The 27,779-nt window shown below is 42.1% G+C and overlaps 1 protein-coding gene across 1 annotated transcript in view; it reads right to left on the bottom strand.

Annotated features, from left to right (window-relative positions):
* Nucleotides 1-27,779, bottom strand: part of LOC104983741 (neuroblastoma breakpoint family member 4-like) — a 38,295-nt gene that overhangs the window by 8,156 nt on the left and 2,360 nt on the right. Inside the window, 4 exon segments of the mRNA XM_010833265.1 lie at nucleotides 9,704-9,840; nucleotides 9,842-9,916; nucleotides 10,661-10,763; nucleotides 12,739-12,877. Coding sequence (XP_010831567.1) covers nucleotides 9,704-9,840; nucleotides 9,842-9,916; nucleotides 10,661-10,763; nucleotides 12,739-12,877 — 454 coding nt within the window.

Here is a 27,779-nt window from a genome sequence, read left to right as displayed (position 1 = left end):
CTTTGGCCATCTATGCAAAGAACTGACTCATTGGAAAAGCCCCTGATGCTGGGAAAGATTGAAGGCAGGAGGAGAAGGGGACGACAGAGGATGAGACAGTTGGATGGCATTACCGACTCAATGGACATGAGTTTGAGCAAGCTCTGGGAGTTGATGATGGACAGGGAAGCCTGGTGTGCTGCAGTACCTGGGGTCTCAAAGAGTTGGACACGACTGAGTGACTGAACTGAACTGAGGCCATTTCCCAGCCATGAGTCTCTGCCTCCACCATCCCTTGCTCTCATCTCATCTCTAGCTCCCTGCCTAACATTGTGAGGCACTTCTCAGAGGCCTACAGGAACCTGACAGATGATGCCCAATAGAAACAGCCAGATAACATTCTTCCACTGAATCCTGCTGGATTTCATTCTATTCTACCACCAGCGGCTCCGTACTGATACTTGTGTGGTGGGGAGGGCTGATGGTTAAACAAAAGGGATTAGTAAACCTGGAGTCCTAGCTGTTTTGATGGGAGGGTTCAGGTTCAGTTCAGTCACTCAGTCATGTCCGACTCTTTGCGACCACATGAACCACAGCACACCAGGCCTCCCTGTCCATCGCCAACTCCTGGAGTCCACCCAAACCCATGTCCATTGAGTCGGTGATGCCATCCAATCGTCTCATCCTCTGTCGTCCCCTTATCCTCCTGCCCTCAATCTTTCCCAGCATCAGGGTCTTTCCAATGAGTCAGCTCTTCACATCAGGTGGCCAAAGTATTGGTGTTTCAGCTTCAGCATTAGTCCTATCAATGAACACCCAGGACTGATCTCCTTTAGGATGGACTGGTTGGATCTCCTTTCAGTCCAAGGGACTCTCAAGAGTCTTCTCCAACACCACAGTTCAAAAGCATCAATTCTTCAGTGCTCAGCTTTCTTTATAGTCCAACTCTCACATCCATACATGTGAGGGTTCAGGGACTGGCTGCAAAAAACAAATGAGAAGCCCCACCAAGAGAGATAAAACAATCCCTCCATCAATCTGAGACCAGAGCAGAAGGTTTTTGCAAAGGGAAAGGGAGAGAGAGTGAGGGAGAGTGAGCATGAGGTGCTCTGAGCACTGAGCAGAAATGAACTCGGGAGGAAGGAGACTGAACCACCCCAGGACACAGTCATGTTACACACACCCTCAGAAATCATAAAGGCAGCTTCAACTACAGCAGAAGTTTTGTTCAAACTCACATGTAGCAGCCAAGCAAACACAGGCTCTGGCAGCAGAATGGACTCCTAGAAATTCTGTTTTCAAGACCAATTTTAAAAGATATTTATTTATTATTTGTGGCTTCCCTGGGTCTTCATGCAGTGCATGGGCTCTTCATTGCTGTGCATGGGCTTTCTCTAGTTGCTATGAATGGGGGCTACTCTCTAGTTGTGGTGCCAGGCTTCTCCATTCACTGATTTCCCTTACTGCAGAGCAAGGATTCTAGGGTGCTCAGGCATCAGTAGTTGTGGTATGAAGGCTGTAGAACAATGGCTTGGTAGTTGTGGCCCACAGGATTGGATGTCCCATGGCATATAGGATCTTAGTTCCCTGACCAGGGATCAAACCTGTGTCCTCTACATTGGGAGGCAGATTCTAACAACCAGATCACAGGGGAAATCCCAAGGTCAATTTTTCAAATACTGAGATGTGACATAAATGTTTTTGTTTTCAGTTACTTTCCTTGCCATGAAATACCTGTCAGTGTGGTAAGGCCAAACAGGCAGAGGCAGATACACATCTCATGCTGGGTTTAATAAAAAGGAGAGTGCAGGAAAGTGCAAAAAATCCTGTGACTGATTAGTAGCCCTGCATCAACTGACTGAAGGTTACTATAATTGAGAGGGATTCATAAAGGGGCCTATACAAGTACATGGTGACAGACAACCTTGTTACAGGGACAATTTGTGGTTGTCTGAACAGAAGAAGTAGGCATATTTAGCACTTTCCAATTCCCTGCATCTGAGATGACCAGATGTCACCACTGAACTCAGACCCATGTTTCTCCATGGTTACCTAGAACAGATGAGGTCTTGGTCTTCCTCTTCCTCAAGAAAAGCATAATTTTCTACTGAAAAATTCAGACAGGGCCAGAAACATTAAGCAGACCCCCCTATGTAAATTAATAATGCAGTGTCCAGTACCACCACCAGGACACCAATCTCACCAGTGAGACGATAGCATGTTTTAGAAGGATATTCCAGGTGTCTCAGGGTTGTGTCTCTCAGACTCTACTTGGTTTGCTTTTCCAAGACATCAGGCAAGATCTCCCTGACCTTGAAGATTCTCACCACAGTATCCTCTTCCAAGTCTGCCTAAGAAGTTAAACATTCATCTTCCCCACAGACCCTGGGGAATAGCTCACCTGCATTCTAGTAGAATACTGTAATACTCAGGCTTTTCTCATCATATGCTGGCTGCTTTAGCAGAATGATGAATGGAACCTACAAAACCTCAAACCAAAATGAACTTTGGTTGCTCCACTGAATCTCCAGCCATTCATGGGGTGGGAAATGCCAGGGCTCTGCCTTGCTTCATGAAACCATTACAAGCAAGGTGATGGGAGAGGTCTTTGTGTCCTGTGGTCCAGATGACTGCTTCACTAAGAGAGCCATCTTAGAGGAGACAGACACCGAGAGTGACGGCAATGACACCAGGGAAGCAACAGATGCTTAAAGTTCTCAGCATCTCTGGAAAGTCACAGAAGTTCAAAGGACATTTTGGGGTATGGAAATGGGAATACTGTGGGCAAGAAGAAACATTTCATTGGAATCAGGGAAAAAGCTAGTCATCTCTGTGCACCTGCACACATACAAGTGAGTGAGTGTGTCACACTTGCCTTGGGTCCATGATCTAACTTGGGGCCTGACCCATAGGCTTCACCTGGATGAAGAGGAGAGCTAGGCTTTCAGACCCACCTGATGTCTTGGCTTAAAACTCTACCACAGTCTGATTCAAATCACTGTCTACAGAGCTTCCACACAGGGATGACAAATCTCAGCACCACCAAAGGCAAGGAGTACAAAGAATACAGTCTACCTGGGCATCCAGGTGGAGTTCTATCACATGGTAATACTCACTGGTTACATCCCAAGCATAAGAGACATCCTCTTCCTCAAGTGGTGAGACGGCAGTGCTCCTATAAGGCCAGAAAGAGTCTGGCAGGCCAGGAAGAACCAAGTAAGTCAAATCGTATCATTCAGTGAATCCCATGGGACACCGTTCTCTATCATCTGTGGCATCTCTCTGCTGAACCTGGTTGGGGAGGGAGGACTAAAGATTAGTCAAGAGGGGTCAGAAATCTTAGAGTCCTATCTGGGTTTGATGGAATGTTTAAAGAAGTGGTGAAGCAAGCCGGGGTTTGACCCAGTAAAGAGAGAAAAGCTCATTTTTTGTGTGTGGGACAGTGTATGGTTTTACAGGGGCAGAAGAGATAAAGAACAGTGGGAACTCTGTGCTCTGGCCAAATAGCAAGCTGATGAAGAAAGAGACTGAGTTATCTCTAGATGGTACAGTCATGACTCACAGAGATACACAATAGTGATTTTCACCCTTTTGTTTAAATTGCATTGTCACCTGGAGTATCCGGTGCATACAGTTTGGGGCAGTCTGGTTTCCCAGATAGTTCATGCTGTCAAGACCTCTCTTAATATTGTGGCATGATACAATGTTATTGTCTATTTACATTTCTTGTTATGACATACATGCCAGCATTCTGACACCAAACAGGGAGAAAGCAGATAGGCATCTCACTCTATAAACCACATCGGAGATAACGAGTGAGTGCAAAAAAATCACTCTGCCTTAGTTCATCTGGGTCAACTGACTTGGGTTATAAACTTGAAAAGTTAATAACTTAATGGGAAACAAAGTTAATGGGAAACAACGTAAGTACCACAGTGAAAGCAGAAAACATTACAAAAAAGGATAATTGGTGGCTGGCAAGACTGATGAGACAACGTATTCAGCACTTTCTGTTTCTCCCTGGATCAGAGGTCTGCAGATTTCATCACTGTACAACAGCCCACAGATATTCAAAATTACCTCAGGGAAATAGCCTCTGGTCCTTTTAGGTCATCGTGATCATTCTGGTTTTCTGCAAATAAATTAGCAGGAGACTTATATCAGGCAAATTCTCTTCACAAATGCCAATCCTTTGCCTATCTTCAGAGTGTGGTAACAGGGTACTGTGAGAGAAACAGTCCAGGAGGCCATAGATAGAGCCTCATAAGGAGGTGTTGGATTTCCTTCTTGAGCCATTGGACAAATTTCTTTGATATGATATGTCATTGGCAGAGTATCCTGGTCCTGAGTCTGTGCAAACAGCTAAATATATCCTTTTCCACACAGATGCTGGGGAACAACCTAGCTATATCCTAGAGGGTTGCTATAATACTCAGGCTTTTTCCATCTGAAATGCTGTTTGTTAATGACATAAGTGATTACACATTGAGATTAGATGGGAGTGGAATCTACATACCATCAAGTCAAATGAATCTTCAAAGCTACAAACGGTGGCCATTCATCAGACTGGGAAGTCCCAGGGCCCTGCCTTACCTCAGAGAAACACACCAAAGGTGACCACGTGGCTTACATTTGGGTTTCAGAAGACTTCAAACAAGATAAGTCAAATGAAGGGAGAGAGTTCATGGTTTGATAGAAGTGAACCAAAGTAGTGACATCTCCAAAGAGATATAAACAAGACTGCCAACAGTCTTGGACAGGTGTAGAACTCAAGGACATTGCTCAGGAATGAAAATTAGAGTACTTCGTGTGAGACAGGAGACTCATTCAAAGTGAGGCAGCCTGAAAGTTACCTCAACTGTTGAGGTACACATGAATCTGGCAGGACCACCTTTGGTAGAGTGGTTAACCATAAGGACAAACATGACTAGGAATTGAGAAAAGTTCACTCATAGAATGTCTTATTTAAAACGCAATTAGAGAGTCTGGTTCAAAGCAGGCTTCAGTTTGTAAGCATACTGTCTATCTATCTAAGGGGATTAATTCTCTTAGAGTAGGCTAACAAAGATAATGCAGACTACCTGAGAGATCAATTTCATCCTCTTTAGCTTGGGAGCAACCACAGGCTCCATCCAGAGCAAAGCCCACTTTCTCTTCCTCATATGCAGATTTCGCATCCCTGTAAGGCTGGTTGCAGGCAGAATCTTCCTGGACAGTTGAAGGTACTGAAACACACTCATCTTGGGATTGCTGAAGTACCTCCTTCTTTTCAACATCATGCAGGTTCACGCTGTGTCAGGTGGAAAAGCGATGACAGAAGATTAAGAGGATTTGACTCCAAGCCATCCTGGTTGCTTTTGATGACAGGCATGAGGAGTGGTTACAAAAGCAAAAGCACAGTCCCCTTAAAGAGGGAAGTAACTCCTCCTGTGTGTGAAATGGGGTGACATGGGGTGGGAGAGACAGTAGGTTCTCTGGCACTGGGCACACAACCAGTGGTTGAGGGAGGAGATGGGATTTTCCCTGCATGCTAACCTCATGCACACATGCCCCCAGCACACAAGAGGACTAGGATAGTGGTTCCCACTTTTCTGCACACATTGTGTTGATCTGGATATGCAGGATCCAAGTGAAAACAGCTTTTGAGGAATTACAGACTAGATATTCTGCCTTCAGGAACTATTTTCTCAGGATTTTGATATAATACAAATGTTTTCTAGTTTCCTTACTTGGAAACAAATATCTACCAACATGTTGAAGCCAAACAGGCACAAGGCTGATATGAATCTCACGCTACTTTTAACTACTCAGGAGAAAATACTTGATTACAGAAACTCCTGAGTTTGGCTATTCCACCTGGATCCACTCCCTGTACGTTAAGAAACTGAATGCACTGAGCCTGTGAAATGAAAATAGACAATACTGTTAAAGAGATATTTGGCTGTTGACTAAATAGATAAAAGATTTGCTTTTGGCACTTCCTGTTTTTCCCTGAATTTGAGGTCTCCTGCAGTTACCACTGACATTTACAGCCCACTGATCTTCAGAATTACCTGGGAAATGTTAAATTGTGTCCATTTACTTGCTCATGATCATTTTGATTGTCTAGTAGGAAATTCAGAGAAAACAGGTCATAATAAGCAAATCACATGTCACACATACCCACTCAGTAAACACATTTACCACAGGGACATTAATATTCTCAGTGCAAGAATATAATACCTTAGCAAAGATTTTCTAGGACTCTTAAGTTTTATAAGAATTAGACTGGTCTACTTCTAGACCCATAGGGGAAATTCTCTCCTTAATCTCATAGAGCTGTCTCCCAATATCCTTTGTTCTGCATCTGTATAAATAGTTAATGGTGAATTTTCCCCAGAGATCCTAGAAAATGCACTGAGTTATTTTCTAGAATTATTTCTGCAATATTGGTTTATCCCATCAGATTATGTGGTTGTTGATGGTTTAGAGGAATTTATACTTGAGACTAGAGTGATGCATGAATTGTGAAAAGTGAAAGTGTGAAAGTGTTAATCACTCAATTGTGCCCAACTCTTTGCAGCCCCATTGACTGTAGCCCGTCAGGCTCCTCTGACCATGGAATTCTCCACACAAGAATATCTGAGTGAGTGCCATTTCCTTCTCCAGGGGATCTTCTACACTCAGTGTTCAAACCCACTGTCTTCTGCATTGCAGGCAGATTCTTTACTGTTTGAGCCAGCAGGGAAGCCCAGTGAATTGTATTAACCCTCAAATCAAAAAGAATCTTTGGTGCTACACAGAAACCATGGCCATTTGAGGCTGGAGGAAGTGCCAGAGCCCAGCCTTGCTTCATGGAAATATCCAAGCAAGGCAATGGTACAGTTGTGTCTGTCTTGGTTGTCGAGGGACTGCTTAGAGAAGACTAGCCAACCTAGAGAAAAGAGAGACTGGGGCTGAGAGGAGTGAAACCAAACAGGGAAATCACCTCACCTAATAAAGAGGCAAATCTGCAATCATGTCTGGAGAGGCCAGGCACATTTACAAAAAAAAATTAGATCATTGAAGATAACAAACACATTGGATCCAAACCAGGTGTGACAGACACCTCCTGTGGATTTCCAGCTGAGGTAGGTGAGAGTTGTCACAATAGATTTGGGTCAAATGTTTGACACTGGGGCCAGGGTGACAGAGGCAAGACCAGGGCCGAGAAGATGATGAAGGCTCCCTGACCGACCTGATGTCTGTGTTCCATAATGGATCCTTTCTCCTGGTTTCAACTAAGATGTGTCTATATAACCTGTCCTCAGAGATGACCTTCCTCAGTCTATACACATTGTGGGGACAAAGAACACAGACGCTACCTGAGAGATTGGTTGGGATTTCATCCTCTTTAGCATGGGAGAAACCACAAGCTCCATCCAGACCAAGGCCCACTTCTGGTTCATCAAATGCAAATTTGTCATCACTGTAAGGTTGGAGACAGTCAGAACTTTCTTGGTGAATTGAAGGCATCAAAACACATTCATCCTTAGATTCCTCAGGCAATTCCTTCTTTTCAACATCCTGCATTTCCATGCTGTGACAGGTGGGAAAGGGATAACAGAAAATTAAATGAAGAGGATCTGACCCTAAGCCATTCTGGCTGGTTTTGATGGGAGGCATGAGAGTGGTCACAGAAAAAGCTATCCTCCCGTATGGGAAACTGATTGTGGCTGTCTGGGAGTGGGAGGGAGAGTACAGCAGGTGCTCCGTGTACTGGCCACAAACCTCTGATGAGGAATGAGACTCAACCATCCCAGGATGGTACTTTCAGGAACAGGAAGCACAGATGAATTTCCACACCAAGTGCATCCCTCCAGTCCTAATCCATGTTGAGCTTAAGATGAAGTAGCCAAGTGAATAAGGGCTTCCCTGTTGGCTCTGTGGTAAAGAATCCGCCTGCCAATGCAGGAGACATAGATTCAATCCCTGGGTTGGGAAGATCCCCTGGAGGAGGAAACGACAACCCAGTTCCATAATATTGACGGGCAAATCTCATGGACAGAGGAGCCTGGTGGGCTACAGCCCATTGCTTTGCAAACAGTAGGTCACGACTGAGCACACACAGTCAAGTGAACACATCTGTTAAGGCATTATAGATTCCCAGAAATATTATGCCTCCTTTTTAGGAATTGAAAGGTTTCCAAGGCCTCTTTCTATTACCACTGTTGCGTGACAACCAATTTTTTTCTAGACAGTTGTCCCGATGTTTAATTTTTCTAGTTACTTCTGTACTAATTCCTTTGCTAGTTATCTTCCTCCCAAGGATCTTAAACAACTGTGTAGGAATAGATATATATCTCACTTTGGACCTCCTTTAGGAGAGAACAGATATTCTCTATGTGTACAGGAAATCCTAAAGGGTGGTGCATTCACCCTGGCTCTTACATACAAGTAGCACAGAGACAACAGACAACCAAGTTATAGGTCCAATCATATGTGGGTTGAAGTAAATCAGTACCATCTGCAGTTGTGCTTAGGCTTCCATCTGGCATCTCTGATTCTTTTGACCTCACTTACTGTTCTCTCTGTGACCCTGTCCATACTTTTCCTACCCATTTTCCTACCCAGCTCCTGATAGTTCACTGTTACCTGGGCATGAGTGTTTCTTGTCCTTGTTCATCCTCCTCATTTTCATGAATTTCTGCAGATAAATTCAGAAATATCCATTGAGCTTCTTGCCATGTCACCTATTACAAACAAAGGGACTCATATGGTCAGAGTCATAAATATCTATGTACAAGTTAGTACTGTATGGAAGTTCTAATTTTTTGAATTTTGTTTTTAAACAACTGCCCAAGCATGGATTTCTGGTCCATCAGGCAGTCTGTTTCTAAACTGGTAGATCATCCTCAGGACACCCTCTGCTTGAAATTGGGCAAAATTTAAATTGTCTTTTCTTCCTTATATCACCTCACATTGCCCACCTTCCATCTCCACTTCTACAAATGTGTCATCCATCCTGCCACAAATTCTGCCAAAGACACAGGCTCTAAAAACTTCCTCAGGTCTCACAAGATGCCCTCCTTTCTCTAAGGAGAACAACCAAGTCCCATGTCCCTCCATCTGGGAACATCCTGGCTCTTCAAGGTGGCTTTTGTGTGTTATCAGGACAAGTCTCTCTATGGAAAGTGCTTCAGTCTAATCCACTTTCCCAACACTAAGTTCAACTCTATCAAGTACCTTACCCAACACCACAAAATGAAAGGCATTTTTTTTCTGCAGTGCATTTGTACATATTCCCAAATTTCATCACTACAGCTATCATCAACAGATTATTTGATCCATTTTACAGATGAAAAAACAGTTATTGACCTAAGAAAAATCAATTACTCACACACAGTTATAAGCACAGCACTCAGCCTGGAACCTGGGAACTTCCAGGTTTAGTCCAGGGCTTTTTTCACTCTAATAAGCTTCCTCCTGTCACCTCGTCTTACCTCTGCTTTAACCCTATCTGGATGCTGCCTCTTGCTCCAGTGGCCATTGTCCATCAGGGAGGAAGCAGACAGTTCAAATACTATGACCTCCACCCTGTGCATTTCTCCTCTGTCCTCCCACTCAGCCAGTCATGCTCTTATCATATCCCCAAATGGGACATGAAACAGGAAAGCTCATTTAAAAAAAATTCCTAGTGGAGTTCATCTTATGAAATGGGGACCTAGGAGAGGATCAGTGCTATCAGGGTCTGTGGCCCCCTCACCTGGGCTGAGCTTGCAGGCAAGGCGCTTGGCCAGTCGGTACCCCTCAGACAGGCTCTCTCGGAAGCCCTGCCCCTGGTGGCTGTCCGGGTCATTGCGGGTGAGGAGGTCCTCGAGGTGCTGCTTGAGCAGGACAGTCATCTTTCCCATCCCGTAGTGTCTGCCGTAACTGGGTCAGCTCTCTTGCCTGACTTCGATTTAGGGTGTCACACGTCCTAGGTGAGACAGAACAGACAGTTGTTAAAGAGGTGGATGAGAGACTGTTAGGGATTTCTGTGAGAACATCCCCAAGAAGCCCTTGAAACAGAATTCTGGCACATATTTGATGATCAAACTATGTCATAGAGAAAGAAGGAACAACAAATGTGTCCTCTGTATCCAAAAGTGCTCCTGAAGATTCCCTGACATCCCATTCATCTTGTTCTTCTGTATTCAAAACCTAATGTATTTCTAAACCTGTGTTATGAAGTTGTCTCTTCAGTTCCTTGCTCAGAGAAGGCCATTTCCATTTAAAAATACACAAACAGCATCACACATTGAGTGACACACAGTCAGATATAGAGTGTGGAGAGGTACAGCTGGTGTGGATTGGAAAGAACAAGCGAATGTCAGGGTCAAGAAAGGATGACAAGCTGTAGTCAGTCAGGAGGGAGTTGTGATTTAAAGGCAAATGAGGCTGTAATTGCACAACACTGAGAATGTACCAAATGCCACTGAGTTGAATTGTCCACTTGAATTTGGTGAATTTCATGATATGTGGTTTTAGGTCAATAGTTTTTTAAAAAGAGAGTGAAGCCCTGAATAACAGTTGGAATCCATAATCCACCAATTGTTGGAGCCAGGCGGTCCCTGGGCCATGGGTTCACAAAGAGTCAGACACAACTGAAGTGATTTAGCATGCATGCACCTGTTTTATGACAGTGTCCTGTGCCTGCCATGAACACCCGTGTCCTCCTTACCTCAGCCTCTCATCGAGCGTTGGCTTTTCTGCTGGCCTCAGTGCCTCAAAAGGCAGCTTCTTCCCCAGCACAGATTCAACGTTGTCCTTACACGGTTCACACTCTGAGGAAAGAGACACTGCCTCAGGGGAAGCTGGCCTTGCCGCTGTGGTCACTGCCTTCAGAGGAGGAGGACGGGCCACCCCAGAGGCAGATGTAACCTCAGTACCAAGGTCTACACAGCCATTTCCATATCTGATTCCCCAGCCTCCCAACTGAGGTTACTCCCCATTTTAGAACTGAGGAAAGAGGAGCTCCAAGGCACAGAAAGCAAGTAGACAGGATGAACTGCCATTTGGCAAAGTCAGAATTCACATCCCCTGAGACTGACCCTGAATCCTGGGCCACTGAACCAAGATCTGCAGCCTCTACGGTGAGACACTGAGCAGGGCCTGGGGTGGCGATTCCTGTGTGGTCAGGAAGGTCTATAGGACTAAACTGGTGGTTACCTTGTGCCATCCCAGTATTTCAGTAATGAACAAGTATCTCGAGGTAAAAAACTCACCTGGACACACTTGTGTGAAATAGAATACATGAAACCATAAGGACCTGAAAGAAATGTGCCCAAACACTGATAATCTTTGTGTTACTAGAAATAGTAGAAGTGTGAACTGTGTTTACACTGAGCCAGGCACTACTGTCAGGGCTTTATCAGATTTACTCAGTATTCATTATAACTCAAACAATAGTTATTATTACAGCACCACGTGGACAGAGGAGGAAACAGACACAGGCTCCCAACGTGAATGTGAGCCTAGGAAGCCTGGCCCAGAGTCCGTGCCCTTCACACTGTGCTGTGTGACCTCCCACAGGGTCCTGATGAGACATTTCTTCTTCACCAGCCCCACAGCTTATTTCTTAGAATAATGTTATGCTTATAAGGAAAGATGTAAATAAAACTAAGTGTGCCCTTTCCCCAAAGTTTCTCTCTTTACTTTCTTAAATAACAGGCTTTACTTTTTCTTTTTCTCGGTGTCAGTCATTTTTCATTAACTCCCTCATAGATTAATGGAAAATGACTACACAGACTCAAGTTGTCGAGATTTCTCTCACCCCCTTGCTGTGCATGTACCCTGCTCATGACTTCTTTCCTCACTACAGGCCCTTCTCCCGGAACAGGCAACAATGCTTCCAACTGCCAGGCTGACTGCAGATACAAAGGGCCTCCCCACACTCTGCCTGGGATTTTATGGTGGCTGGTGATCTCTTCCACTTACCATCATGCTCATGTTGGTCACACATCTTATAGCACAGACTCAGGGTCACCTGGACTCCTGGTCAACCTGAATCACCAAAGTTTCACCAGCTCAGGTAGAAATAGAAGGGGATGTACAGATGGTCGGATTTCCCCAGAAACACCCTCAACCTCATCACAGAGTGTCACATGGCTTTCTTGGACAGGAAAGACACTCTACACCCAGGAAGCACGGCTTCCTTCTCACCAGGGAGGCCCTGTCTTGATGGCGTCACTCATAGAGACCACGGTTTCAATGAGCAGCGGCCTCATCTTTAAGTTCCTTTAAATCTTATGATCCCTTGCTTCTCGCAGTATATAACCACCACATTTCCCCAGTGTAACTAGCACAGGGATTTGCCCATGGAACCTCAGGGAAGCTTGAACTGATGGAGTTCATTAGTCCCAGAGGTTTCGCCAACAGGGATGCAGGATCAGATATGAACAGAAAAAATTCCAGTCAACACTCTTTAGCTTTCTCCTGAGAGACACAGGCAGTTCTGTGCTTGTGCCAGGAATCACAGTCTGGATGATTAGGACTCTGGGTGATTGAGACACAGACACACAATCTGTATCTCACCCTACAACTCACCACAAATTTGGGAAAGTGCCTCCACTCCTTGTGCTCAGTTTTCCATCCTCAGGGAACTAAGGGGAAAAGAGCCACTACCACCTTTCCTGGATTGTGGTCAGAATGGAACTCAAAACGACAAAGGGAAAAGGAGACAAAGCACAGAGACTTAGTTTCTTAGGGGGAAGACGGTGGTCATTCATTGCTTTGGTGATCACGACCCTGAGGACTTACTGTATTTCTGTAGCTGGTTGGCCAGGGGGTTAGCAGTTGCTTGGGATATGAGGAATTTCTCTGTGAGGTCTTGAAAGTCCTGCTTGTTATTTACCAGATGCAACCAAAGTTCCTGGTTGATTTCAAGTGAGGGTGAGTTCTGCCCTCAGATCAGATAAAGAGCGAAAAGGTATTGCCATGGTGATGTGTGGCAGATGAGGGCAGAGCCAGGGGCAAGGAGAAGACACTCAGCATACAGGGGATTAGAGTCAAGCAAAATCACATAGGTTTAATCAGCACTGAGGGATGACAACAACTGGAATTCCTGACTTACTGTTGGGAACAACTAGAGGGTTCTCAACCACAAAAAGAAGGTTCAAGATGCCAGAGCTCAGAGCCAAAGGTGCTGTGTGGGGCTCAGACTCAGACAGCAGTGAAGGAGGGGGACCTAGCGTGCTAGGTAACCGTCTGGAGTTGCCATAACAGAACTGGTAGGGGGATGGGTTCATGGGATCTTGGGGACTCCTGCCTTCCAGGTGCCTAGGCCATGACTGTTTGTGAACATCACCACTGATAGCACCCAAGCCCTCAGCAGCCACTCTTAGGTTGTCTGTACACATCCTGATGCCACTGACCTATCTCCTTCCAAAAACTACCTCAGCTGAGTTCCCATTGTTCATTCTTCTGTGTATACAAATATTCGAGGGAGAAATACTTTGTCAGCAGGTCTTAATTTCTGTTGGGCTGTTATAAGTCACCTCACCTTCTCTTTAAACAAATCTTAAGGCTTTTCCACAAGTGAGAGATGTCAAACTTTTAGACTCTTATGAACTTCTTCTCTTGGTCTTCTCCACTTTTGTCTGTCCTTAAACCTGTAGGAAAAAATCAGAGTATAATACTAAGTGAATGAGTAATTAATTTTTAAAAATGGTTTCTGTCCAGACTCAATATTATTTTGCTGCATCCCAGTGTTATGTCAGACTCTTGTCTTCCTTGGGCAGCTTGTTTGCTTTAGAGTAAACTTAAGTTTGACAGCCCTGCCTTCTAAACCCCTCCTCTATTTCCGGGTCGCTCTAGTTGTTTTTAATGTCACTAAACACTACATTTCAAAATTTTACTCATGGATTTCATTGTACCCCCAATAAGAGCTCTTTTCAAGCTGTCAAAATGATTAAAAGTTTATGTGTATATCCTTGAATATTGGCATGATGATCTATTTAGTAAGGTCATGGGTCAGGGATGGTTGATGAGATACAGTGAACATGGGAAATTGTGTTAAGGGACATAGAAGTTGAAATTGAGGAGAAAGGGACAGGCATGCTCTCAGGGAGGGATGGTCTTAACCAACTCTTCATTTCCTCAGCATCTCTTCCTACCTGGGTCTTGTGAACCTGAGATTTGGGAGACCCTCTGTAGCATTGGTTTCTTCAGTTTAGCTGCAGGACTAACCTGGATGGTGGGTGAAATGGGTGTGACCACGAACCACTGAGCATTTGCCCATGTCAAGGTAAAGGTAAGAGAGCTGGATCAACCAGTTATAAAAGTTTATCTCCCCCTCACCTCACACCATCCTCCAGATTCCCTTCTTAATGATATTGGTATATGAGATCCAGCAAAGACTTTGAAGAAATTTATTTTTTGATGTCTGTGGACCCTGACATTCTGTGGGGGTAAGAAAAGTGCATCACATTCCTTCATTTAAAAATCATAATAACAGTTATATATAGTTCATTGACTGATATTGGGTCAAGAAATTGTACAATATTATAATTAAGTGAACACTGCAAAGAAGTAGAGGAAAACAATAGAATGGGAAATACTAGACATCTCTTCAATAAAACTGGAGATATCAAGAGAAAATTCCATGCAAGGATGGGCATGATAAAGGACAGAAAGAGCAAGGACCTAACAGAAGCAGAAGAGATTAAGAAGAGGTGCAAGAATGCACAGAAAAACTATACAAATAAGGTCTTAATGACCAGCTAACCATAATGGTGTGGTCACTCTCCTAGAGTCAGACATCCTTGAGTGTGAAGTCAAGTGGGCCTTAGGAAGCAGTACTATGAACAAAGGTAGTATATGTGACAGAATCCCAGCTGAGCTATTTAAAATCCTAAAAGATGCTGCTGCTAAAGTGTTACACTCAATATGTCAGCAAATTTAGAAAACTCAGTAGTGGCCATAGGACTGGAAGGGGTCAGTTTTCATTCCAATACCAAAGAAGGACGATGCCAAAGGATGTTCAAACTACCATACAGTTGTGCTCATTTCACATGCTAGCCAGGTAATGCTCAAATCCTTCAAACTAGGCTTTAGTAGCACATGAAATGAGAACTTTCAGAGGTACAAGATGGATTTAGAAAATGCAGAGATCAAATTGCCAACATTCGATGGATCAAAAAGAAAGCAAGGGAATTCCAGAAAAGCGTCTATTTCTGCTATATTGACTATGCTAAAGCCTTTGACTCTGTGGAACAAACTGGAAAATTCTTAAAGATATAGGAATACCAGACCACCATACCTGTCTCCTGAGAAATCTGTACGCTGGTCAAGAAGCAAGAGTTAGAACTGGACATGGAACAACAAACTGATTCAAAATTGGGAAAGGAGTACATCAAGGTTGTATATTGTTACCCTGCTTATTTAAGTTATATTCAGACTACATCATGTGAAATTCTGGGTGAGATGAATCACAAGCTGCAATCAAGATTGCCAGGAGAAAAACAACCTCAGGTATGCAGATGAAACCACTCTAACGGCACAAAGTGAAGAGGAACTAAATAAGGGTGAAAGAAGAGTGAACACACCGGCTTAAAACTCAGCATTCAAAAAACTAAGATCTTTGCATCTGCTCCCATCACTTCATGGCAAATAAATGAGGAAAAAGTGGAAACAGTGACAGAATCTATTTTCTCAGGCTCCAAGAACAGCACAGATGGTGATTGCAGCCATGAAATTAAAAGATGCTTGCTCCTTGGAAGGAAATCTATGACAAATCTAGACACCATATTAAAAAGCAGAGATATCACTTTGCCAACAGAGGTCCATATAGTCAAAGCTATGGTTTTTCCAGCAGTCATGTCCAGATGTGGGCCTTGGATCATAAAGAAGGTTAAACAGTGAAGAATTGATGCTTTCAAATTGTGGTGCTGGAGAAGACTCCTGAGAGTCCCTTGGACTGCAAGATCAAATCAGTAAATCCTAAAGGAAACCAGTCCTGAATATTCATTGAAAGGACAGATGCTGAAGCTGAAGCTCCAAAACATTGGCCATTTGACGCAAAGAGCCAAGTCATTGGAAAAGACCCTGAAGCTGGGAATGATTGAGGGATGGAGAAGGGGGCGACAGAGGATGAGATGGTTGGATGGCATCACCGACTCAATGGACATGAGTTTCAGCAAACTCCAGGAGATAGTGAAGTTCAAGGAAGCCTGGCATGCTGCAGCCCATGGGATTGCAAACAGTAAGACATGACTTCATGACTGAACAACAATGATTGTGATATTTTATTTTTCTCATAATCATTCAAGGTAGTACTATTGTGCTGAATAAATAAGAAACTTATAGAAGAGGACAGTAAATAATCTATTCAATCAAATTAAAAATTGAAAAAAACTTGCTTATCAAAGCAAGTAAGCTATTTCTTTGCATTTTGTAAGTAAGAGAAACCTACTTTACAATGTGTGCACTTTTGTCTTTACTCTGCATTTGTCCCCTTTCATGCTCCTCATTTTCTGTTACCTGACTTTGCTCCTGGAGCCCTCCTTTGTTTCACTAAACCGTGTCTATGTACTCTGCAATAGCAGAAGTGATGGCCAGGACCTTACAAAGGCTCCTTGAATTGGTTACGTGTGTCAGGACATCAGGTAGGGTCTGGAGGCAAGACAGTACCTGAATTAATAGCCAGGGGCCTGTTAGAGTGGGCTACTGTCTGTTAGAGTGGGCCATCTGCTTTCCCACCTCCTTGAAACTGATACAATGTCCCAGGACAGAAAGGGACATTTCCCTTTAACTTGGGAAACTTATCTCTCAGTGACTATACTCCATTGGGCTGAACTGTCCTGAAACTGAATGCTCTTGCTAACTTTCTGGTTTCTTGTTAGGTTGCTAGGGTATTTATAGAATTTTATAACAAACATCTGTTGAAGTCTGCATTTATAGTAATATGGTTTATTTCAATAAAGTGGCAGCTTGGAGAAGACTGGTCCCATCAATGAGCAAACAAGGGTAAATTTAACTTTCACTCACAACCAGCTTGAATTTGAAATTAGGGCTCTCAGTACCCTCAAAGTGGATGGCCAGGTGCTTCAGTCATGTGTCCCCAAGGATTTGTGTCTCTGCTGTAAACCAGACAAGGGTAAAATGGAGCCAGAAGGGCCTGATGTTTCAATTCTTAGAGTCCTCCAAAAGTTCTCCTCTGCTTTAGTCACTGGATTGGAAACACCCTTGTTCTTCTGCTCTGTCCTACTTCTGTGTTTGGGGTAAAAGGTATACAGCTCAGTGTGTTCTGTCCCCAAGCTGATCGCTGTAAGAATCACCTGGGAGAGTTAGTACCCAAACAAGTGCACAGTCCTCCTCTGTAGCAATTCTGATTCAGTGAGCTGAAGTGGGACCTAGAATCTATTTATTAAAGGTACTCAGAGGTGCACTTAGTTTTCCCCACTGATTTCATCAATCTTCTTCATGAATTGGGGGGATGATTACTTCCTATCTATAAGTACTTCTAGTGTTCAAAGTTGACTGGTGCAGAAAGCATTACTCCCTGCCGCTTTGTAGATGAAGAAACTTAGGCACAGAGAGGGTCTCTAACTGGCCAAGGCCCCTTTGCTGTAAGCACTAAAGCCAGACCCAGGGAGTATCCCCTCTACCCTGAAACCCCATCCCACGTTTTGTGTCAGATCCTTCCAAGTAGCTGCTTCCTTCACCTGCACTGCATTTCTACCAAAAACTTCCTGAATGTAATTTTTCATTTGGTATCTTCCTTCACAATAGGCTAACAGCATCATATGCTGGTCACTGGCTATTAATTTGAAATTCATTGCTTAGTGAAAATATAGGGCTTGGAAGATGCTAAGGCAGGTTGATAATGATGATGATGGCATAATTCATACACCATAAAATCCATTTGGTGTACAAATCAGTGATTTTCTGTTTACAAAGTTGTGAAACCACTACCACCATCTAATTTCAGAATAACTTCATTATCTCCCAAATAATCCCTAAACATCTCAGTAGTCACTCCCTATTCCTTCCTTCTCCGGTCCTTGGGAACCACTAATCTACTTTCTCTCTGTATGGATTTGCCTATTCTGAACATTTCTTCAGTATGGAATCATCCAACATAGGACCTTTTGTATCTGGCATCTTCATCACCATAAAGGTTCATCCACCTTTTTGCCTACACCATTATTTCTCTTTACGCCTGAATAATATTTCTCTTTATGACTCTACTACATTGTATTTATCCACCAACTGATGAATGAATGTTTAAGTTGTTTCTACTTTGGCTTCTAAGCAGAATTGTTGCTCTGAATATTCATGTACAAGTGTCTTTAGGCTCATATATTTTCAGTTCTCTTGGCTACAAACCTCAGATTGGAATTGCTCCTAGTGTGTCAATGTCCACTCCATATTGAACTTGGAAGAACTGACAACTATTTTTCCAAACAATTCTATCATTTTACACTAGCAGTGTAGGAGGATTCCAGTTTCTCCACATCTTCCCCAACACTCCTTATCCCTATGTTTGCTTTTAACATACTAGCCATGCTAGTAGGGGGAAGTGGTATCTCATTGTGGGTTTCATTTCCATTTTCTTAGTTGTATCTAATGGTTTGGGGTATCTTTTCATGTGCTTATTGGCTATTGTTGGGTCTTCTAGTGAGAAATGTTTATTCAGATCACTTTTTCCATGGATATATTAGATTATTTCTCCTTTTCCTCTTGAATTGTAAGAGTTCTTTATATATTGTGGATACTAGACATTTGTCAGATATAAGTTTTGCAGCAATTTTCTTTGGTCGTGTGAGTTGCATTTTCATTTCCTTATTAGTATCTGTTGAAGAACAAAAGACTCTAATTTTGATAAAGTACTTTTAGCCATTTATTTGCTGTTGTTTTGTTTTAGATGTCATCTAAGAAATCATTGCCTAATCAAAGATCACAATGGTTTTCTCAAACACATTGCTTTGAATGAGAACTTTCTTGGGTTTTGAGGATAGAGGGACATTTTGAATTTTGTTTCCTACAAATGAACATATATTTCTACCTGATTGATATCCACAGGTCTACCACTCACTCCAGTGGAGTCTGCATGTGCTACAGGACTGATCTGGGAAAAGATATCTATTAATATCTTGGCTATGATGCAGGTGAGAATTCTGGTGATGTGGTTCAATTTAGCCTGCACCTTTCCTGCTTTCAAAATTGTTCAATTTCCTTAGAGTTGAACAAATGATTGTCTTGCTGGGGAACACTTGGGAGTCAAGATTATTTTAAGGCTGTAGTGGGTTTCCTCATTTCATTCCAGACAGAGAAGACTGCAGGTGTTGACTATGGTGAAGATTTTCATCTCCGATTTTAGATGGAAACTAGCCATGCTCCAGTGCTTCCCAGGTGGTGCTAGCGGTAAACAACTCACATGCCCATTGAGCAAGTCATCTCTTCTCTCAGCTCCCAACCTGCTCCTCCAGTCCCGGTTTTGTAATAATGAAGCTGCAACCTGTAAACATTTCTTTGCCACTTAGTGTAATGCCAGGCTTTGTCAGTAGAGGGCACTAAAGTAACATTGCAAGATGATAGCAACATGAACTTTTTGGGGTGATGGAAATGCTGGGCGCTAATATGGTTGTCCAGCATCCCATGCAGCTGTTTAAATTAAGATTTAAATTAATTAAAATGAAAGTTACTAATTCAGTTCCTCAGTCCCAAAGCCATTTCAAGTGCCCAATAGCCAGTGTGGTCAATGACTACCATATTGAACAGGTACAGAACATTTTCATCATCACAAAAAATTCTGTTTGATAGCTCTGCTCTATATCTTCATTGTGTTGAATGGTACATCACTGTATACATTAGTCAAAATGCATCAAACCGTACACTCAGAGTTAGTGAGTTTTGTGTATGTAAATGACACTTCAACAAAAATTACTGTTTGAATAAAAAGGTGTTAATGTGTTAGTCTAGGGTTTTAGTTATTTTTATCAGTGAAACTGTACCATTAAATAAAAGTCTCACAAACATCAATGTTGCCACCCACAGCTCTTTTTTTTTTTTTTTTTTGAGCCAGGAGCAAGCAGTGCTACAGTCTTCAGTTAACATTTATTCTGCATTTCCATTTTTAAACCAGATTTTCAATTCTTATCTTACTTTAGAAAATTAAAAGCATATCCTTTGGAGAGTCAAACAATTTCATAAACATTTTTTCAATGCTATTCATAAAGTTTGATGTCCTATGAGAACTGCCAACAATTTAAATCTTTTTCTAAGATGGTTTAAGCAATTATTAAAAAATTATTTGATGCATGAAATAAAATATTCCTATCTAGCTCAATTCCCAGATGCTAGATGATTGCCTTTTCCAGAAAAATGAATAGCTTTTGAGTGACAAAAACCATGGAAATAACTCAATGGAGGGGCTGGGGTATGTTTTGTTTAACAAATTGTATCTTGAGCACCTGAACAGAACCTGGCATTCAGTAAGTTTCTGGTGAATGATTGATTTGGGTGGATGAATGAATTCAAGTACTGGGGGAAATCTGTAATTAGTTTTAGACTTTGAGACATAGTATACATCACAAGCAAAGAACAGAAGAGAACTGGAGAGATGCATAGGTATTATTTTTTAACTGAACACCTCCCCCAAATTTCTTTTGACTGAGTACCTGGGCAAATTTCCCGATTTCAAATCCATTTCCTAAAGCAAAGGGCAAGCTGGATGGCACATTTTAGGCATTTAAAATAGCAAATACCAGCTTCTGTGCGTCTGTATACTTTAAACATTTAAAACAGGCAATTGAACTCCTACCTCAGGGACTTCTATCCAGCTATCTGCCTAGGTCTTCCTTTGCTATCCCCCAGAGATGAAGTCAATGTACTTCAATCCACTCTCTCCTGGTCTTATTTTTGTATCTGAGTGATAAGAACTGCTCCTTTCCTTAGACACCACTGATAGAAACCAAGGAGTCTCTAGAGGAAGATCTCTCTTTCCCACCTTCTAGAGCCAGTCAGTTGCCAGGACTTGCTAATCCATTGTAAACTGGAATGTCTCTAGTTGTGTCCAGAAGCATCACTGGGGGTGGATAAAGACTGGAAGAACAGACTGGAAAGTCTGAACTGATGGTAACTGAGAAGTGGAGGCTCTCATAGGGTGCATTCTCAGAAAGTGGCCCCCCATTTTCCTGCAGTAGTTGTTAAAATTCTAATGAAAATTGCTTAGAAGAAACAATGTGAAGGGAAGACTCTAATATGGAGAAGGTAGTTGGAGCAATGGTAACATTTTCACTTGTTATCTTTTCTAAGCAGCCAATGACAGAGACAGATTCATTCTTTGTTAAATCCTTTGTCTCTAGTCCCACTTCTATTTTAGTTCTTTTCACATCTTTATATTGGTGTCATCCTCATAAAATCAAAATTTTAATTCTTCTCTACTTACAAACCTTTAATGGTACTCTTTGATAACCAGTAGGATGGCTAGAATCAAAAAGACCAATAATAGCAAGTGTTGACAAGGGTGTGGAAAATCATACACCACTGGTAGGATTATAAAATGGTACATCACTCTGGGAACTAATCTGGCTCCCTTGAATCATTAAATGTGGGTTATCATATAACCCAGCAATCCCACACTAGGGTATATACTCAAGAGAAATGAAAACTTATGTCCACAAAGAAACTGTACACAAATGCCTATAGTTGAATTACTCGTAATAGCCAAAGGTAGGAACAACCCAAATATCCATCAAAGGATGAATGGATGATAAAAAATATAGTATATCCATATAACAAATATTATTTAGTCATAAAAAGTATGAAATACATGATACATGATACAACAAAGATGAACCCTGAAAATATTATGCTAAGTGAAAAAAGCCAATTACAAAAGACTGCATATTGCATGATTCCATTCTTATTAGATGTCCAGAATAGGCAAATCTATAGAGACAAAAAGATTAGTGGCTGCTTAGGACTAGTGGATGGAGAAGGAAATGGCAACCCACTCCAGTGTTCTTTCCTGGAGAATCCCATGGACAGAGGAGCTTGGCAGGCTACAGTCCATGGGGTTGCAAAGAGTTGGACATGATGGAGTGACTAAACCACCACAGGACTAGTGGAGAGCATAGAGTATGATGATTGACAGCTAAAAGTTGTGGGTGTTTTTTTTTTGAGATAATGAAAATATTTTAAAATTTTGAGTTGCATGCGTTTGTGAGTATACTAAAAATCAATAAGCTGTACATTTTAAATAGACGAATCATATGGTATATAAATTGTATCTCAACAAAGCTACTAGAATAAACACACACACACACAAAAAGAACTCACACGCCAATGCATAAGAGATGCGGGTTCAATCCCTGGGTCAGGAAGATCCTCTGGAGAAGGGTATGGCAACCCACCCCGGTATTCTCACCTGGAGAATCCCATGGACAGAGGAGCCTGGTGGGCTACAGTCCATAGGGTCGCAAAGAGCTGGACACAACTGAAGCAACTTAGCATGCTGCCATGCACCAGGGTTCGGGGATGACTGTTCAAAAGACTCTTATTCCTCTCCTATGAAAATGAAACGAAATGAAAGTCACTCAGTTGTGTCCAACACTTGCGACCCCGTGGACTGTAGCTCATGAAGCTCCTCTGTCCATGGGATTCTCCAGGCAAGAATACTGGAGTGGGTCCTCTGTCCATGGGATCCTCCAGGCAAGAATACTGGAGTGGGTCCTCTGTCCATGGGATCCTCCAGGCAAGAATACTGGAGTGGGTTGCCATTTCCTTCTCCAGGGGATCTTCCCAATCCAGGAATCAAACCTGAGTCTCCTGCATTGCAGGCAGATTCTTTACTGACTGAGTTATGAGGGAAGCCTCTCCTATTCTTTCTACTATTAACATGACTCCTAGAAATAGTGAGAAAGTATTTACTTTAGAATGTCTTCTGTGCGCTCTGTCAATCGTATTCTAACAATTTAAAGTGGGGAAAGGAGGGACAAAGTCAATCTCCTTTCAGAACCTAGTATAGTTCAAGTGATCCGTTAATCCCATGAACTATCTTAATAGTCAGGTGTTATTCTTTTCTTTATGAGAGCAAAATTCAAAAGGTTATAAAACTTCCCCAAATCTAAATTTGGTGAGAAGATTGAGCATTAGGAAACATTTCTATCTGTCCTTCAAAGTCAGTGCTGTACCATTATATTAAACTGAATGGCAGGACTTTTACTAGACTACATCTTTGTTGTCTAGGGTGATTTCTTCAAAGGGGGCAGTGTGTCATTTGGACTTTCAAATTTCATTAGCATTTCTCATTGACTATCCTTTTTTGTGTCTGTGCTGCTCAATTACTTTGAGTTTCTTCTCAAGGGATACCGTTATTTATGTGCTGAATATTATCTTATGTCACTTACCACTTGTTTTACCCTTTGTCATTCCTTTTTTTTAATGCTGTCAGTTGTATAATGAGATATAATTTGCCTAAAACAAAATGTACAAAATTGAAGAACACAGATCAGTGAATTCAACGTTCGTGTGCACTGTACAATCATCATGCAAATCAGGGCATCGAACATATTCCTCCACTCCCTAAAGTGCTGCCATGTTACTTGCCCATTAATCCCCATCTGCCAGAGATAAATATGTTCTGAATCCTCTCATAGATTAACCTCACTTATTCTTACACTTCATATGAATGAATGATGCAGTATGTTGTCTTTTTTCTCTCTTCTTTCATTCAGTTTTGAGGTTCAATCTTAACTGCTCATGTCAATAATTTGGCTTTATTTTTATGCTAAGAAATACCCTTTTTTATGAGTATAACACAACTGGATTATCCATTTTTCTCATGATGAACAGATGTTTTATTATACACAAAGTAAGTATGAATATTTGTACACAAGTACACAAGTTATTTTATCTAGATATCCACTTAGGTATATGTACCTAAAGTTGAGAATTGCTTGGTCAATGAGTAGAAACTGACATAGACTTTGCAAAGTAGCTGTGTCATTTTACACTTACCCCCAAATATAAGCTTGATCCAGTTTCTGTACATTCCCACATACTTAGTATTTTCAATCTTTTAAATTTTAGCCATTCTTATGTCTGTAGTGGATTCCAGTTTTGGTTTCCAAAAGTTGCTTGGTCATTTGGATATCTTCTACTGTGAAGTGCACTTCAAATTTTCTGCTCATTAATATATTGTTTATAAGTTTCTTTGTGATTTGCATAAGTTCTTTATATATTTTTGAGAAGTTTCTTGTCAAATATACATATTGCAAGTAATACATATGGTCTATGACTTGCCTTTTTCCCTTTTTTTGGAGTATAATTGCTTTACAATGTTGCATTAGTTTCTGCCATACAGTGAAGTGAATCTGCTATACATATCTCCTCTCCCTCTTGGACCACCCTTCTACCCCCATCCCCATCCCACCCATCAAAGTCTTCACAGAGCACAGAGCTGAGCCACCTGTGCTATACAGCAGGTTCCCACTAACTCTCTATTTTACACATGGTAGTGTGTGTGTGTGTGTGTGTGTGTGTATATATATATGTATGTATGTATATATATAGTAAATTCTGTTAAGCTTCAGTTCAGTTCAGTTCAGTTCAGTCGCTCAGTCATGTCGGACTCTTTGCAACCCCATGAATTGCAGCCAGGCCTCCCTGTCCATCACCAACTCCCGGAGTTCACTCAGACTCACGTCCATCAAGTCAGTGGTGCCATCCAGCCATCTCATCCTCTGTCGTCCCCTTCTCCTCCTGCCCCCAATCCCTCCCAGCATCAGAGTCTTTCCCAATGAGTCAACTCTTCTCATGAGGTGGCCAAAGTACTAGAGTTTCAGCTTTAGCATCATTCCTTCCAAAGAAATCCCAGGGCTGATCTCCTTCAGAATGGACTGGTTGGATCTCCTTGCAGTCCAAGGGACTCTCAAGAGTCTTCTCCAACACCACAGTTCAAAAGCATCAATTCTTCGGTGCTCAGTTTTCTTCACAGTCCAAATGTCACATCCATACATGACCAGAGGAAAAACCATAGCCTTGACTAGATGGACCTTTGTTGGCATTTTTGAATATGCTATCTAGGTTGGTCATAATGTTAAGCTTAAAGATTTAACATTTCATGAAACCCACTTTATTCAGTTTCAATCTATGGCAAGTGACTTGGCATTATGTGTAAGAAATTTTTGTCTTTACCTTAGTCAAGAAGAATTTCCATTATCCTTTTTAAAGCATTGCAATTTTTAAATAATGTCTCCAATTAACTTTGTGTGGAGAGACATGGTTTTTAATGTGAAATTATCTCTAAATGAACAATCATTTGTTCTAGCATATGTTGCAGAAAAATTATTCATTACCACACTACACATATTGGTGACTTTATTGGAAAACACAAATAGTTGGATATATGTAAACTTTTTACTCTCTACACCTTTACAGTCATATATCTGTGTTTTGTCTACTTACAATAGTGTATAGTATCTTAACTGTTGTTCTTCAGTCACTAAATTGTGTCAGACTCTTTGTAACCCCTTAGACTGCAGTGTGCCAGCCTTCCCTATCCTTTACTATCTTCTGGAGTTGCTCGAACTCATGTCCATAGAGTTGGTGGTGCTATCCAACCATCTCATCCTTTGTCACCCTCTTCTCCTCCTATCCTCAATCTTTCCCAGCATCAAGGACTTTTCCAATGAGTCAGCTCTTTGAATCAGGTGGTCATATTATTGGAGCTTCAGCATCAGTTCTTCCAATGAATATTCAGGGTTGATTTCCTTTAGGATTGACTGGTTTGATCTCCTTGCTGTCCAAGGACTCTCAAGAGTCTCTTCTAGCACCATGGTTCAAAGGAGAACCCCATGAAAAGTATAAAAAGAGCATCCTATTGTCTCCGTGTAAACTAGGAATTTGCTTTCCCCCTTTTTTACTTTAGTTATTTCCTCCAAAATTAGGGATAAAACACCAAGTTCTACAATTCTGAGAATAAGATTGATATATAAATTATTTTTGACATGAAGAATCTTGAAATCTGGAAAGTATGTAACTTATGAGACAGGAAACCATTAATCACTATGACAGCCATGAACCTATAAGACAAATCAAACTTGCCTCCTTATTCCTCCAGCTGGCCAAGAAACAGTCAGTAGCTACTGATATAAGAAGTTTTCTCTGGAGACGGTGGTAATGCTGACTGCTTTGAGCCAACATGGAACCCAAGTGCTAGCTGTGTCCTGAGAGGCTCAAACCTTGGTGAGAACCAGGATTTGGGGGCCAGAAGAGACATATATCTGTTGGAAAAAAGAGAAAGGGAGCAGATCACCCATGACATCATGGTAGCCAGCACTGACCATCTCCTCCAATGAATCCACCACCACTACACCTCTCATGATTCTGTTGTTACTAGATGGAGAATTCCATGAAATTGGGGATAATGTTTCATTCATCTCTGTGTGCATGACTCCTGGCATTGAGTCAAGCACTGAGGAGACTCTCAGCAACATTTGTTCGCTAACTGCATAAACATGGTTACAAGACTTCACTCAGCTCAACTATGCGCCTGTACAACTGTCTGGTCAGAGATGCTCTTTCTCCCAGGAAGCAGCAATCCCCTTCCTTAGAGAGGACCCCGCCTACACTATCCTTGCCCTAGGACACTCGCCTGAGCTGACTCTGATGAAGACATGACTGTCCTCAGGGATTCCTCCAGCAGGTTCACACTGTCATTAGAAAGAGAGGTCCTTGGTGTATCCTCCCATCCTCTGGCGGCCGTGATATCCCGCCTGAGGACAGCCACCACATTTGCTTGTCACTATGCACTTGTATTTGTCCTCTCGCTGTTTAAGTTCCTCATGGATATATTACTGATATCTGAACTCCACGTTGTTATCATAGCATAAGGAAAATTAAGCAATATATAGTTAAGAGATGTTATGTGTAAAGCCCCCAAAGTGTAAATGCAGAAGAATATTATTTCCATCTCTACTTCAGAAACAAGGGTCCCATTAATCTGGCCCCTGCTATGAATACATATCTCTAATTCTTCTCCAAACACTATTTATCCACCTTATTGCACACTTACTTGGAGGACATCCACTGTGTGGCCACTTCCAACTTTGAGGCTAAGGGTCTAGGGCAGAGCCTCAAGGTCCCATTGTCCTCCTCCTGGAACTGGTGCTCCCAGCAGGATGAACCAACACTGACCCAGCGTGTGGATCTCCTCGGCAGGTGCACAAGTTCACAGTGGACTAAGTTACTCTCCCGGTCCTTCCTGCTCAGCTCAGGCTGCTCCTTGAGGACTTGGATGATACTGTGCATTCCTCACTTCCTCTTGAATTTTCTGAGCTCAACTTGTCCTTATCCTCACCTCCCTTGGCAAACAGCTCCTCGATCATTACCTTGCTTTGCTTTGGGTTGTCTCATCCTCCAAAACCGTTGATTTCCTTTCTTCCATCTCCTCTCTGAGTTCTGTGTTTTCAGTATGTGGGCTCAGTTGAGGCTCCTGCAGGAGACACACAGAGAAGGGACCAACGTCAGGTCATGGCTGCAGGTTCCAACACACATCTAACAGGCATCTCAGTTTCTCATGCACTCAGAAAAAAAAAAAAAAACAGGAAGGGAATTTGGAAAATTTGAATAACCTTATCTTACTGATGAGGAAACTGAGGCCCAAATAGGTGGAGATTATCCCTAAATTCTCACACCTCTTGCTGCAATAGAGCCACCAGGCAAACCTTGGCTGCAAGCTTTTCTGTCTTAAAACACCAGGAACCCATGGTTGAATTTCAGGGGACATTTGATTAAACATACATATTCCCACTCTTAAAACAATAGTAGTTGAAGGACATTTCTCAAAAAAA

This window comes from Bison bison, unplaced genomic scaffold (assembly GCF_000754665.1).
Source record: "Bison bison bison isolate TAMUID 2011002044 unplaced genomic scaffold, Bison_UMD1.0 scf7180017863325, whole genome shotgun sequence".
NCBI lineage: Eukaryota > Metazoa > Chordata > Mammalia > Artiodactyla > Bovidae > Bison > Bison bison.
The sequence above is the reverse complement of the archived record's forward strand: the minus strand, read 5'-3'. Positions and strand labels throughout refer to the sequence as shown.